This window comes from Protopterus annectens, chromosome 13.part0 (genome assembly GCF_019279795.1).
Source record: "Protopterus annectens isolate FY-2018-M chromosome 13.part0, PAN1.0, whole genome shotgun sequence".
Classification (NCBI taxonomy): domain Eukaryota; kingdom Metazoa; phylum Chordata; order Ceratodontiformes; family Protopteridae; genus Protopterus; species Protopterus annectens.
The window spans coordinates 1,190,492,736-1,190,508,115 of NC_056747.1; the positions used below are offsets into that span (position 1 = coordinate 1,190,492,736).

The window sequence follows — 15,380 nt, forward strand, 5'->3', positions numbered from 1 at the left end:
TCAAATATTGTCTATCTGGTGGGGCCGTAATGAATTTAGAAGGCCTCCTAGGAATAGGTTCCACCGAATCCAGAGCCATCCACGCCTTCCGAGCCACTACATCCATAAGAGGGTCGAAAGGCGGAGACACCCAGGAGATGGAGGGTCGAGATCCGAACGCCTCCAGGTATACTGACTCGTCCTCGGAAGGATTAAGGGAGGGCCAGTTCCCCCTCTGCTTAAGGAGTTCAAGGATGTCTGAGAAAGAGACATCCTCAGAGGAGGACCTTGGGGATCCCTCCGACTCATCCAAGTCAGTATCAGATGCAATAGACTCGGGGGAGTCTAGATGTTTCCTCTTACATGTCCTCTTACGCTGAGGTTCACCTGACGGATCAGGAGAAGCCTCGGAAGAGGAAGATATTCCCAATGGGGAAACCTGAGGCGTTGGATCTCTGGGTCCGGGAGCAAGAGAGTGGGAAGAGACGTCAGCAGGCACTGTAGTGGGAGGAGCTGATGGAACTGACCGTTGACTAAGCCCAGGGGCTAGTACACTGCTCATCACCTCGAAGGCTCCCCCATCAGTGAGACCAGAAGGTTCCCGCTCTGAAGAGATAGGATCTCCAGGCCTCAACGAGAGGGAAGGCTCCGAGGCAGATGTTGGGGCTGAGCACACCAACGCCGAAGCCCCGAGAGGGAGAACGGGGTCGGACAAGGGTCCGATGCCACTCGCCCCCTTGGAGCCGACGAGAGAGACCAGACGCCCGGATCCCTCCAATGAAGGCCTCAAGGAGGAAATCGGAGCAGAGGACGACGGAGCCGAAAGGGGTGGTATCGGCTCCGAAGCTACAACAGTCACGGCTCCGAGGAGCTCCGGCTCAGAGCTCTGTAAGAGTGTCGAAGGAGGAATGTTTGGTGGATGTGAAATAGCTACCGTCTGTTGAGACGGGCTATGGAGCATTTGGGCCAATGCCTGAGACTTTAATAGTCTACTCACCACTCTCTCGAGGTCGTGATCAGACAGCCTGGACGACCGAGAAGAACGGCTCCGATGGCTCCGCTCCGAGAGCAAGGGTGATCTCGGAGCCGAACGTGTCGATTCTAATGAGGGGGATTGAGATCTCTTTTTAGAGATAGATGGAGCCGAGGATACGTCGGCTCCAGCCGGAGCTGACACAGTGTCCAGATTTGGCAGTATCAGCGCCGGATGGAGCCAATACTGTGACTTCTAGAATGGAAGGATCGGCTCCGGCCGGAGCCGATCTCGACACTGGAGAAGTTAAACCAGTAGCCGATGGCTTAGGACTTGCAGCCGAAGGCTTGATAGGTTTCGAGGGCTTCCCCGGCGCCGACTTAGTCGGGGAGCTCTCAGGCTTTAATAAGCCCCTCAATATCAATTTATTTCTGTGCTCCTGCAGGACTCTTGGGCTGAATGCATGACAGACAGCACAAGAGTCCTGCAGGTGCAGAGGTCCCAGGCAGTAAACACAAGAAGTGTGACCGTCTGTCAGAGACATCTTCTGACAGCACGAGTCACACTTCTTGAAGCCTGAGACCTTTGTGTCCTTCGACATAGCTGTGTCGAGGAAACACAAGTTGACAAGAAAAAAACACTGACACACGCACAAAAAACACCCAATCCAAAAATCTAAACTAAACAGGGATACAACACAGTCAGACACAAAAAAATCCCTGACAGGAAAAAGTTAGGAAAGGGGAAGGCCTAAGGCCTAACCTAGGGAAAGGGAATAAATAACCCGAAAAAGAGGGAACACTAACAGGAATAGGGTTAAAATAAGCGTTAAGGTTAACAAAAAACAACTAAAGTTATGAAATTTAAAAGGGGTGAGACTAAAAGTCTTATTATTAAGAAACTTACCTGGAGCTGATAAAAGAGGCACCTCGTTAGCGAAGCGGCAAACAAGATCTGGGTAGTCTCCGCCTTGCATCATGGGATATAGGGTTGCCTCGAGCTGGTAAAATTAGCTCTCGAGCTTAGCAAGTGCCGAGTCGGAGCAGAGGATCGGCTCCGAACCCATCCAGCAAGAATAAAGGCGAGATTGACAACTTAACATTGGTCCATATACCTAAAATATTGATCTGTACATGCATGCATACAAATATTTCAGGCACCTTCAAGCCTACAAATATACCAAAACAGTCGCTCCCATTAGATAATAAGGCTGATCTCAGCCTCAGACCATACACCGTGGACCACTTGCTCTTGAAAATAACCCCTGTCCTCAGGGCAAAAGCATATATGTGACAAATGGTAGCTAGAACAGGTCTGTCAAAAACAAAGCAAAAAGCAAAAAACAAGTACCGAACCAACACGGCTAGGGAAAAATCTCTATTTATTTAAAGTAAAAAATAATAAAAGTGAGCGCTTTCACGATAACACTATTGCTTCTTTAGACTAATAAACAAGTAAAAAGACATGAGTTTAAAAAGAAAGCAAAACCAAACAGCTGTCATATGTAAATCTCATGAATTAACTAAAAGGTACACACACAAGCAATGCAGCAGTTGTTAGAAATACAAAGGAAACAATACAAATAAAATCTAAGTTTAAAAACAACATTAATGTTTAAGCAGGCATGCTTTCAAGAATGGTTTAAGGCTGGAAACGCCATTTAAACCAGGCAGATTTCTCTGCATTCAAGAGCAAGATCCATTTCTGTTCAGCCCTTTCTGTTTTATTAGATGCATCACCCCCTCTAATACTAACATCCAAAACCTAGAGTACAAAGATCTTAAAAGCGTGTTCTGAGCCATGCAAACCAATGTGTTGTGCTAAGGCATTTGTGTCTTTCTGGTTCCTTCTGTTCCCTATAGTGTTCAAGGATCCTGTCCTTCAGTGGTCTGTTAGTTTAGCCTATATAGAAGGTATGACAGACTTGGCAGCTTGCAAAGTAAACAATATTTGGAGTTCTGCAGTCAGCATAAAAATCAAGTTCAATTTTAAAATTAACACGAGGATGTATATAGGTTGAGCTCGTACGTATATACTTAACAGGCTGAACATGATTCTACCAGAAAATGTCCTGTGCCTTGTAGAGTGAGGCCCTTTAATACACAGTTGTGATTTATAGCACAAATGTTTCTTCAAGAACTTATTATTTTTAAATGCAAAGTGTGGTATGCTATCTATAGTCCCTTTCAATTCATCTATAGTGTGTAGAATATTCCAATTCTGTTTAATGACCTCACAATATTTATTAATGTCACTAGAGTAAGGTAGAAAGACACAAAGTATCTCTCACAGCTATAGTTGCTTGTGAAGCATCAGGTGGGGTATGGTTACCAAAACAGGCTTAACATTTCATTTCCCTTTCTTCCCATGCAGCATTAATTTGAGAGTCAATCTCTGCCTCTTTGTAACCTCTGTCTAGAAAGTCACGCTTGAGAGAGTCAAGTGCTAAACCCAACTGAATGTTATCATCGTGCAATCTCATTACTCTATAAATCTGCCCTATTAAAACATTCCGGGTGACATGCTTGGGATGCATGCTGTTTTTGTGTAGGAAGCTGTTCTCTCTAGTGAGTTTTAGGAAGTTGTTCTCCCTAGTGAGTTTTTTGTAAACACTAGCAGACAAATTATTAAGGTCTCCTTTGTTGATCTTAACATCTAAGAGATCCATTTCTACAGTAGAATATTTACAGGTAAATCTTAAAAAAAGACAGTAGTGCCATACAAGTAATCGATAAATTCATTCAACAGTTCTGACGAGCCATGCCAAAGCAAAAACATAACAAAACGTATGTACCAGGCTATGTTCTCTTCATATGCACCGTTATGTTAACAGACAGGATGCCTCCCACTGCACTAATGCAAGGTCGGCGTAGCTATTGGCACAGGCTGTGTCCATAGCCAAACCAACCTTCTATAAAAAGAACTCATTCTCGAACACAAAAACGTTATTCTCAAGTACAAGCTCAAGTAATGTACAGAGCACATTCACTTTCTCATTCGTAAAACATCTCCTGTCATTTAAGAAAGCTCTGTTGTTATTTGACTTACTCATGACAGGTTTCATTTCTGAGAGTTTAATTATTTCAGTGTTGAACACCCCCTCATTCCTATGATGTATGGAAACCCTAAAATACATAAGAACTTGGAGTGCACACCCATGAGACCCATTATTTCAGGTAAGGGTTGGAGCCACAGAGCCACTATCAATTTTTGTTGAAAAGAATTTACATCCACTTCTAGATGAATGTGACAGTCAGATACTAATTTCTTTTTATCTAAACTGTTTGATAAAGCATCTACTTTGTCTCAAGATTATGTTTGTTATGCTCGACATAGAATCACTATTTACAGTGATTCCCAATGATTGGGGAATAGAGAATACCAGAGCTTTTTTTAAAATAACAGGAGATGTTTTAAGAATGAGAAAGCGAATTTGCTCTGTACATTACTTGAACTTGTACTTGAAAATAATGTTTTTGTGTTTGAGAATGAGTTCTTTTTATAGAAGGTCGGCGTGGCTATGGGCACAGCCTGTGCCAATACCTATGCCAACCTTGCATTAGTGCAGTGGGAGAAATCCTGTCTGTTACATAATGCGTACGAAGAGAACATAGCCTAGTACTTATGTTTTGTTAATATGTTTTTGCTTTGGAGTGGCTCATCAGAACTGTTGAATGAATTTATCGATTACTTGCATGGCACTACTGTTTTTTTAAGATTTACGTGTAAATATTTTGCTGTAGAAATTGAGTTCTTAGATGTCAAGATAAACAAAGGAGACCTTAATAATTTGTCTACTAGTGTTGACAAAAAACCCACTAGGAAGAACAATGTCCTGCACAAAAACAGCATGCATTCCAAGCATGTCACCAGGAATGTTTTAAAAGGGCAGATTTATAGAGTAATGAGATTGCACAATGATAACATTAAGTAGGGTTTAGCACTTGACTCTCTCGAGCACGACTTTCTAGACAGAGGTTACAAAGAGGCAGAGACTGATTCTCAAATTAATGCTGCATGGGAAGAAAGGGAAGGGAAATGTAGAGCCTATTTTGGGAACCATACCCCACCCGATGCTTCACAAGCAACTGTAGCTGTGAGAGATACTTTCAGTCTCTCTCTACCTTACTCTAGTGACATTAATATTGTGAGGTCATTAAACAGAATTGGAACATTCTACACACTGTAGATGAATTGAAAGGGACTATAGACAGCATACCACACTTTGTATTTAAAAATAATAAGTCCTTGAAGAAACATTTGTGCTATAAATCACAACTGTGTATTAAAGGGCCTCAGTCTACCAGGCACGGGACTTTTTCTAGTAGATCATGTTCAGCCTGTTAAGCATATACTTACAGGCTCAACCTATATACATCCTCATGTTAATTTTAAAATCGAACTTGATTTTTATGCTGACTGCAGAACTCCAAATAGTTTACTTTGCAGGCTGTCAGGTCTGTCATGCCTTCTATATAGGCAAAACTAACAGACCACTGAAGGACAGGATCCTCGTACACTATAAGGGCAGTAGGAACCAGAAAGACGCAAATGCCTTAGCACAACACATTGGTTTGCATGGCTAAGGTACTCCAGGTTTTGGATGTTAGTATTAGAGGGGGTGATGCATCTAATAAAACAGAAAGGGCTTGAACAGAAATGGATTTTGCTCTTGAATGCAGAGAAAGTGCCTGGTTTAAATGGCGTCTCCAGCTTTATACCATTCTTGAAAGCACGTCCACTTAAACATTAATGTTGTTTTTAAACTTAGATTTTATTTGTATTGTTTCCTTTGTAATTATAACAAGTGCTGCATTGCTTGTGTGTACCTTTTAGTTAATTCATGAGATTTTCATATGACAGCTGATTGGTTTTGCTTTCTTTTTAAACATATCTTTATTTGTTTATTAGCCTGAAGAAGCAATAGTGTTATCGTGAAAGAGCTCACTTTAATTACTTTTTACTTTGTTAAATGTTAGGAGACCGGAGTTCATAGGTTCATACGTTGATAGTAGGCTATCTGCCCTAGGGCATTTATAAGCCTAGCCAGTGTGTGTTTGGCTTTCGTCACCCTTTTAGATTAGTTGACTGTGCCTCTGTATAGTAGGTCACAGAAGGTAGCCCTTTTAAGGTTAGTTTACTGTACCTCTGTCAAGCAGGGACACAGAAGAGATCCCAGGGGTAAACTTACGATCTCCCATCCACTCGTCAAGATTTCTCTTGAAGAGGGTCAGTGACGGGCTCTGCCTAACATGGATTGGGATTTTGTTCCAGAGTGAGGGAAGCCTCTGGGATATGAATCTGTCCCCTCCAGCATGTCCTATTTATTTCTGTGCTGAGGTTCAAGTCCCTGGAGCGTGTAGCTCTAAGGGATTTGGATTTCCTGAGGTGAAGCATGTCCATTAATTCTGGGTTGGACATGGCTTTATACGTCAGACACAGATCGCCTCTGAGTAGGAGGTACGCAACTGAGTAGAGCTGGAGTTTCTTTAGCCGAACTGCATAGGGCATCTGTTTGAGCCCCTTGATCCTCTTGGTGAGGTACTTTTGGGGTATATCCAGTTGTTGCAGGTGTCTGGTAAGGTACATCCCAAATGGGGCACTGTATTCAATTATGGGCCTGATAAGTGATGAGTAGAGGGGCACAATGACCTCTCTTGATCTAGATGTGAACCCTTTCGTGATAAGGTGCGCTATATAGAAGGTCTTTCTAACCACTTTGGCAACGTGATTGTCAAAGGAGAGATTACTATCTACTTGGGTCCCCAAGTCCCTAATTACGTCTTCCGTACTTAATGGATTACCACCTATGTGGTAATTTGTGGGCACTTTGTTTTCCCCAAAGGGGATGACTATGCACTTTTTGGCATTTAGCTTCAGGCCATGGCTCTGGCACCAGTTATCAGTCTCTGAAACCCATTTGGAGGATGCTTGTGTCAGCCGGAGAGTCGATTATGGCACCCAGTTTGCAGTCCTCTGCGAACTTGGTCAGCCATAGTCCACCCATGTTAGCCTGTACCTTGGAGAAATATATACCGAACAAGAGAGGTCCCAGGACTGAACCTTGTGGGACGCCACTTGTCACTGGTTTAGAGTCTGACATGGCACCTGCTATTCTGACCATGTGGGTTCTATCCCTGAGCCAGTTTGCAACCCATCTTGTGACATAGGGGTTGATATTTAAGCTGGTGAGCTTATTTATGATGCCCGAGTGGGGTATTTTGTCGAAGGCTTTTGCGAGGTCCAGGTAGGCTGTGTGGACTACCTTCCCTTCATCTATGGCTTTGGTAACCGTTTCAAAGAAGTCGACCATGTTCAAGAGGCAAGATCTGCCCTTAAAGCCGAATTGGGTAGGATCCAGTGTCTGGAGGTTCCCAATGTCTTTATTTATGATTTCCATGGTGATACGCTCCATAGCTTTGCAGACCAGGCTAGTCAGGCTTATAGGGTGATAGTTTCCGGGGTCTGTTGTGGCACCACCTTTGTGGAGTGGGACCACTGTTGCTGTACGCCATTCCTTGGGTACATATCCTGTAGTAAGGCTGAGATTGAACAGTGACTTTTATATGAGGGTTTAGTTCTTCTTGGAGCTTGTGTAAGACGCAGCCCAGGACACAGTCAGGTCCCATTGATGCTGTGTTTTTTGCTTTGGAGAGGGCAGTTCTCACCTGTGCATCTGTGATCTCAGGAAGGCTACACTCTGTTGGGATAGACATTTGCCCTTTTGGGGGGGAAGGGGGGGAGAAGTTTGCACTGAACCTTTCTGCCAGGATGTTGGCAATGTCTGTGGGTTCAGTATATTTTTTGTCATTTTGCACTAACTCGGAGCATATCTGGGAGTTGCCTCCTAGGTTTCTGACATAACTAAAGAAGGCCTTGTGATTATCTTTAGTGTCTTGTGCAATTTTTCTTTCGAAGCTGGCCTTAGATGATTTTATGAGGGATCGTAGTTTCTTGCTAGTACTGATCAGAGACGCCTTCCCTTTTTGGGATTTTGCTCAATCACGTAGTAGCTTTCACCTTCTGCTGTATAGCTTATTTATGGCCGGGGTCCACCAGACAGGTCTCCTGCCTTTGGAGGAGTGAGTCTTGGTTTTATTTGGGATAGCATGCTCCATGCATTCCTGTAGGTGTCCATAGAATGCTTTTGTAAAGGATTCTGCATTTTGGCCGTATTTTCCACTGGCCCGGGGGCTTTGAAGGATTCCACCTTGGTTTTGAGAAGTGTGAAGCTTGCTTTTGAGAAGTTCTTCACCGTGGTTTCCTTGGCTGGGGGTGGGGACGGAATATGGATGTCCAGTTAGATTAGTTTATGGTCTGATCTTACCAATGAGGGGTATACCTCTGGTGTGGAACATACAGACCCTATGTTGGTGATGACAAGATCCAATATGTTTTCCCCTCTTGTGGGAGTGGTGACCAGTTGTTCCATAGCATTTGAGCTTATAAATTCTAGGAACCATTGGGCGAGGCTGTTTGGGCTTGAGTAGTTTTCCCAATCAATGTTTGGGTAGTTGAAGTCACCCAATATAATGATGTTTGGAGAGACCTTCATATTCTCCAGTGTTCTCAGGAAAGCAGAGTGAGGTTCCTGTGTTTGGGAGGGTGGTCTGTAGCAGGCTACAAACTGAAAGGCAGTTTTGCCCACTGTTAGTTGCACATGGATGGTCTCCAATGCTTCGTGCAGTGCCACTAACTTGGAGGTGTGGGTATCTTTAATAAATATGGATACCCCCCCCCCTCATTTTGTGGTTCGGTCCGAGTTTTGGGGCCGAAAAGCATGGTATGAAGTATAACCTGTTAGGGCTGGGGTGCTCTTCGGAGCCTTGAACCAGGTTTCTGTTACTGCACAGATATCGATATTCTCCATACTGAGGAGAGTCTCGAGTGCATGCATCTTGAGGTTTAGACTTCTGGCGTTGAGCAGCATTACCCTTAGTTTTTTTTTTCTTTGTGCTGTCTATGGAGGTGGGTTTGTCTTTTGATCCTTGCCTAAAAAAGGCACTATGGGGGAGGCAAGAGCCTTTGTCAGTATTCGAAAACCCAGGGGTGACAGGAGCAAGCCGTCCCTAGCGAAGCAACGTGGCTTGTCGAGCATGTCATCCCAGGCTGACAGACAGTGGATCCCCTTTCAATGACACCAATACTTTAGCCAATTGTTAAAATTTATCATTTTGTCTTTATACTGTGGCATCATTCTTGGTGAGGCTAAGATGCTACTCAAGGTCAGGGTCATACCGGCCTGGGCTACATGATCAGAGCGCTTCTCTAGGTCTCTTTTCATGTAGTCCAGGGAGGTACATCTCAGGTCATTCACACCAGCATGGACAACGACTGAGTCATATTTGTACTTGCTTTTGAGTGACCCGAGTGCTTGTGTTATGTGGCGGATCCTGGCACCCGACAGGCAGCTTACAGTGACCTTCTCCTTGTTCAGCCTGGTGAGTGGGACATCAGTGTGTCTGACAATAGAGTCACCTATTAAAAGTGTATTAGGTGTGTTGTTTAGTCTTAAGGGCTGTGACTGTGCGGCACACTGACTTTTTAAGCTATGTGCTACGTGGGTATTGTTTCGTGGTAGGGGTTGCTTGGATGTCTGCTTTGGAGGTCTCTGCTGCTTAGGCAGATTTTTATTTAGAGCCTCCGAGTATGTTTTTGTGTGTTTATGTGTTTGGTTTGCTGATGCGATAGGTCTATGTGAGACTGGATTTGTGGTGTGTGTCGTTACCTTCTCCTGCTGACAAGCTGTGCCAGTACTGGGTTGAGAGAGCTTAGCCTCCAATTTGGCTATATAGTTGCATCTCTCACATATATTTGAGCTTGTTGGGAGGAGGAGAGGGTGGTCTGTATACATAAGGCAGTTGTAACATTGCCTCAAGATTCCCAGATTCACCAGCTGGACTGGAGAGTAAACCCGAAACTGACCTTTGGACATGCCTGAATAATATAGGGAACTACTTGTTGACTGATCAGAAAGAACCAATAGGGAGCAAGTACTTAAAAGGAGTATAAGAGGATGTAGTGCACAAGTTTATTAGTGTTTACCTATGAGATTACTTATACGAGCAAGTGCAGGGCTTTAGAATGAAAATAGAGTGCTTATTTTGAGATTTAGGGCAGTTCTAAGGGAAAAAGTGAAGAGCAGACTTTGTGGAGCCGGGAAGAGTTTAAACCTGTTTAAGCAGCGCTGCCTGATGCTACTCTGTGCGCAACACCGCGCAAAAAGAGAGTTGCAAGGTTTTAAGAGAGAGATCAAGGAGTTTGGAACTGACCCAAAATGACCAATAAAACTACAGTTTCTAGGCAGTAACCACTCCTACAGGGACAGGCAGGCTGCTCAGTGTTAACCACTGCCACTGGTTCCGCTGTGGCGACCCCTAACCGGGAAAAGCCGAAAAACAACAGCAGCCTTGTTAAATAGAGATTTTTGCCTAGCCATGTTGGCTCGGTACTTGTTTTTTACTTTTTGTTTAAACAGTTTTCTTGTACCGCACCTCTCACCCGTTCCTGTGTACTTTTTGTTTTCTGTCAAAAATAAGATTCATTTTTTTTAAGTTGCCATCTCAAATATTCCTTGAAAGATTTGGATATCTTAGAATGGAGATTGCTTGTGGGGTTAAAGAGTAGGATTCCACTGTATTTTCAGAGTGCACCAGAGCACTCATATTGAGGGCCAAGTTAATTACAGCTGCCATTAGGCCAAAGGACCTGAGAGGCATCGAGGAGCCAGAACTATTTCTGCTTAGAGGATCAGAGTCTCAATATTCTTCATAGGTTGGGTTCTGTACAAGAGCTGAAATGCTGTGCGACAGAGCATCCAGAATGAATTTAATGAATGCCAGCATCTGGGTGGCAACAGCTGAGACTTCATGATGTTCACTGTGAATCCCAAGGATGGGGAAAGATTCAGCAGAGACTACCTGGCCATAACTGAACTGTGCATTTTTAAGGTGGCATGCAGCCAGTCATCAAAGTACAAAAAGACTTTTATAAAGATGCAATCTGTGGTTCACTGCAACCCCAGCCATGCACTTGGTTAACCCCTGTGGTGGGTGCTAAGCCAAAATGGAAGCTTTCTGAACTGATAGTGACAGTCTCTTGAAAAGTATAGAAATCATCTAGATTCCTAGGCAATCTTGAAGTAGAAATGGATGCCTTGGAGATCCAAAAGGCACATTCAGCCTCCTCTGGACAGAGGAAGGATGGATTGCACAGTGATTATTTAGTAGGACTCTTTTGGAACTACAGGATTTAAGCTGCTCAAATAAAGTACAGGCCAAAAGTATGTGGTCTCTTCATAAGTAAAATGAAACTTGAGTAGCAAGGTAGTCATTTTGGTTTGGGGGACCCTCCTGGATGGCTTATTTTTGAAAAAGGTTTAATGCCTCTTTTCTTACTGCAATCTTCATATAGAGTGGAACATCTATCAGTGGAAACAAATGTGTGTGTGTGTGTGTGTGTGTGTGTGTGTGTGTGTGTATGTGTGGGGAGGGGAGGGGAGACATGGGTTGCTGGGGAAGAAGGATTTGGCAGAGAATTATGTAACCTCTGGATATTACTGTCGTGACTCACCTGTCCCATGTGATAGCCAACCACACTGACAAGTGTAGTGGTACATAACTCCCACTGCACTCAAAATGGAACAGTCACGCAAGGCCTCAGGGATTAGCTTGCTGCCCCTGCTCACCTGAACAGGAAGTGTAGTATCCCTTGTTATTTTGCCATTATTACACCTTCTTTTAAGCTGGTGACCATCCTGGAAGCTGCTATGGCCTCCAACACCTCACACAATCTCTGGTGCAAGCCCCACTGAGTTCATGAGTATGTCCCCTTATTCTCCCCACTATCTTAAGTGGATAATTCCTACAGGAAGTCTACATTTCCTTTTGCATTTAGCTTTCTTAGTCATCCTTGGGGGTGAGGTTCAGGAAAGATGACAACAATGACTGGTCATATCCGAAAGTGACAATTATCCAGCAGAGGTCTCTGATCCCTCTGTCCAGACCACAGAAAAATGGAGAAGTACCTGACAAGTGCAAGTCTCTTGCTATGTCTGAAGTGATTACAGGCATGAAGGGCAAGAAATGTGCCTACATTAATAGCAGTAAGATCCACACTGGAGTAATCCCCACATCTGATGTCATTGGTCCCAAATGGTAACGTCCATAACCAATTAGGACTAAAGTCAAAATAAAAAATATCAGTCTCACACTTCAGCTTTGCAAATCAACAATGACCATCAAGGATGAAAAAACAATCATCCCCAAGGCTGCCAGTGAGATCACCACCACCATAGTCTTGAAGTCCAACCTTTGCAATAGCAAGGTTGGTACCAGAAAGGACAGCATTAACATGGGCATGCAGGATCAAACCAAAGCCCTAAAGCCAAAGGATTCCCTCTCGCCAAAACCAATGGCACTGCTGCTTAAGTTACTGATGCTGACAGCAGAGCTACTGTTGGCAACATCAATAGCAAAGTCAGCATTTCTATCATTAGGATCAGATTTAACACTAAAGTCACAGTCAATATTGACACTGATTCCTGCAGGTCCAGCACTGGTTTCACTGGGATCAGGGCCTAAAAGTAGCCCAGTGAAAGGATCTGAGACAGTGGCACAGTGAAACTTGGCAAAGATGAAAGACTTCTAAATGTCTCAATGTTTGTGAGGGAAGAGACCTAAGAGTCCATATGCTTGAGCTCAAAAAATGTCTGTACCATTTTTCTATAATCCGGTTAAAAGAAAGTGTTGATCTGACAAACTTGAATAAAGAAGATCTAGTGGTTACAAATATCTTTCTAGCCTTTACATCAGAAACACAGGAAATGTTTTTAGCTCTGTGGCATGTCATTCAGAATTTCCAGAGACAACTTAGACTGGGAATTTAGAATCTCCAGAAGGGGGAATAAGTCAAGGAAACCTACTCAGACCTGGAATTCCCAGCAACAGGACAGAAATCCTTGAAGTGCTCTGATTCAATCCTGTCAGATCTAGGCGCACTTTTAATTATTTTTCCTTAGACTCAGGCTGTTCAGTCAAAGTCTCGGTTCTTCTACATACGAGAGGAGTGGATCTTGAGATTAAACTTGACGGTGTAGCCTCCACATCAGTAACAGCTGAAACATTCATCACTGTAACAGTTAAGCTGGTTCTCCTATCTCGAATAATGGAAGAATTAAACCATGCTCATACTGGAAAGAGTTTATCACCTATGCAAACAACTGCACCTTTTCAGTTTGCTGGGGGTGGGGGGGGGGGATACCTCTTCCACACCTGTGCTTTTTAATGTCCAAACAGCAGCAAAGGAAAAGCAACTGATATCATATCAACTCAACTGTCACTGCAACGACAAGCAAGAAACAACTAACAGCAAAACAGAAAAAACAGTCTACGAAGCAAGTACTGCCTGGCCCAATGACATAGATGGACCAAGCCTTCACTATAACCCAGATACCCTGTGTTTGACTAGCAGCATAAGCACCTAAGGGCCCAAACGAGGAAGGAATGAATGAGTAGATGGTGCTGGCTTGCCCATCCTTGGGGAATAGACATAGTTCAGCACACTGTACTAGTGGCACCAAGGCAGAGGGCTGGTTTGTATGGTAGCGCATATGTACTCTCGTGCGAGCAGTTATAGTGGAACTCGAGTGCCATCAATAGAAGAGAAATGAGTTGGGGGAGAGTTGGGATGAAATTAGCAAACTAGTCTGCTCACCAATACCAAGTTGCCACCTATGGTTATGGTGCAGACTGGCTGCAGGTCTCGCACACTGTCCAGTTAGACCACTACCTGCAGCAAAGGAGGAATGAATGAGCCAAATGAATGCAAGAAGGGATAGCAGGCATTGGGCAAATCTTGCAGAAAACAAACTCCAATCAGTATTTGAACAACTGCATACAAATCGCTGAACTACAACAGCAACTAAACTGAGGTAAAGAGATGAGTCAACTCATTACATATCAGCTGAAAGAGGGCAAAGTGAAAATTCTCCAGAAATGATGGCGACGACAAGAAATTCTCTTAAAAAAAAAACAGTAAAAAAAATAGCTTAGTGCACACTTGTCTATAATTCAGGAAGAAATACAAAGGAAAAGAAAGTAACTAACTAAAGAGGAAATCGATAAGTAAAAAGCAATAATTTTTTTTCATACAACCATGAAAAATTCTAAAATAGACTAGGGCTATTTTAGAGAGATGATGATCTCAGTACTTGGCAAAATAAAAGACCTGGATGGGGGTCTTCTATGCACAGGAGTATTGGCAAGGGGAAAGTCCAGTAGCCTGGGAAAGTTTTATATGCCTGGTGTTGAAATCCTGTCAGCCTTAGTCCTAATCACCAAGGAACATGGAACTCCTCATCTCAGATCAACTAATTATCTAAAACAAACTTTGTTGCCGACTAAAGACTATCTTGGAAAGAAAACAAAGATAAGTGGTAACATCCAAGATTGCAACCCCTCCTTATCCTGTGGCTAGAAATATTCCTCGAAGTAACCATCAACACAACAGCATATCTTGCAAACAAGCCGTCATTCCTAAGGCTAACAGTTACTTCTCTGTGAAACTTATCATTAGAGTGCAATTTCAATCACATCTCCTGTTAGTATCTGAAACAAAAAATTTCATATCTAAAATATGGGCGAGGATACATATATAATCTGATGTCTGTGGTGCTAAACATATTTATGTTGCCACAGAAACAGCAACTACTTATATTTAAATAACTTTTTTTGCACTCCTGATAAACAGACAAAATAAGAAAAAAGTGCATGAACACAAACAGTGTTGTACTTCTGGGTATAGCAAAATCTGAAAATAATCAAGTTTTCCCCCGGTATTCATCACCACATTGTGCACAAACACCTGCCAACATTATGTTATACTTTATAGTGCTATACTATTTATTCGGCAGTCAGTTTTAGAAACTAGCAAAACACTGTACATTTTTTTAAATTTCTGTAGATCAGAATGAATGGGAAAATCAATCCTGAATCCTCCTCTTATTGCATCTGGAAGTTTATGGCCCAACAGCAGCATTAAAAGCATTCAAGTTCTGCATTAACTAATCCTGCCATTTACTGTAAGTGTAGTATACAGACTATGATTCAGCATGGAATCAGCCATCAATTCTTTGATTCAATGTTATCATACACTCGCACAACATCTGGGCAGTTATCAATCTTGTTAATTAGCAGTGACGCAGCTTCTAGATCCATATCAGACAGCTGTACCAAAACATTGGGAATAAATTCTGGTCCCACAGATAAAGTCTGCATTCCCAAAGAGTTCAGCTTCTCTCTCACAGTTTTCAAAGTAGACAACTCACAAATAAACTGGAAAAGAAGAAAAACAAATCCTGGTTAGAAACAGTACAGATAAAGAAACAATTGATGTCACTTTGTCCATTGCATGAAACTTCAAAACAGTA

General features: G+C 43.0%; 1 protein-coding gene across 2 annotated transcripts in view; it reads right to left on the bottom strand.

The window, feature by feature from the left end:
* Window positions 1-10,066: 10,066 nt before the first annotated feature.
* Window positions 10,067-15,380, bottom strand: part of LOC122788193 (translational activator of cytochrome c oxidase 1) — a 285,644-nt gene continuing 280,330 nt past the window's right edge. For both annotated transcript variants that reach the window (XM_044055192.1, XM_044055191.1), the window contains exon 5: window positions 10,067-15,285. In XM_044055192.1, the coding sequence (XP_043911127.1) occupies window positions 15,076-15,285 (210 nt within the window). In that variant the 3' untranslated portion in view covers window positions 10,067-15,075. The remainder of the gene's footprint in view (window positions 15,286-15,380) is intronic.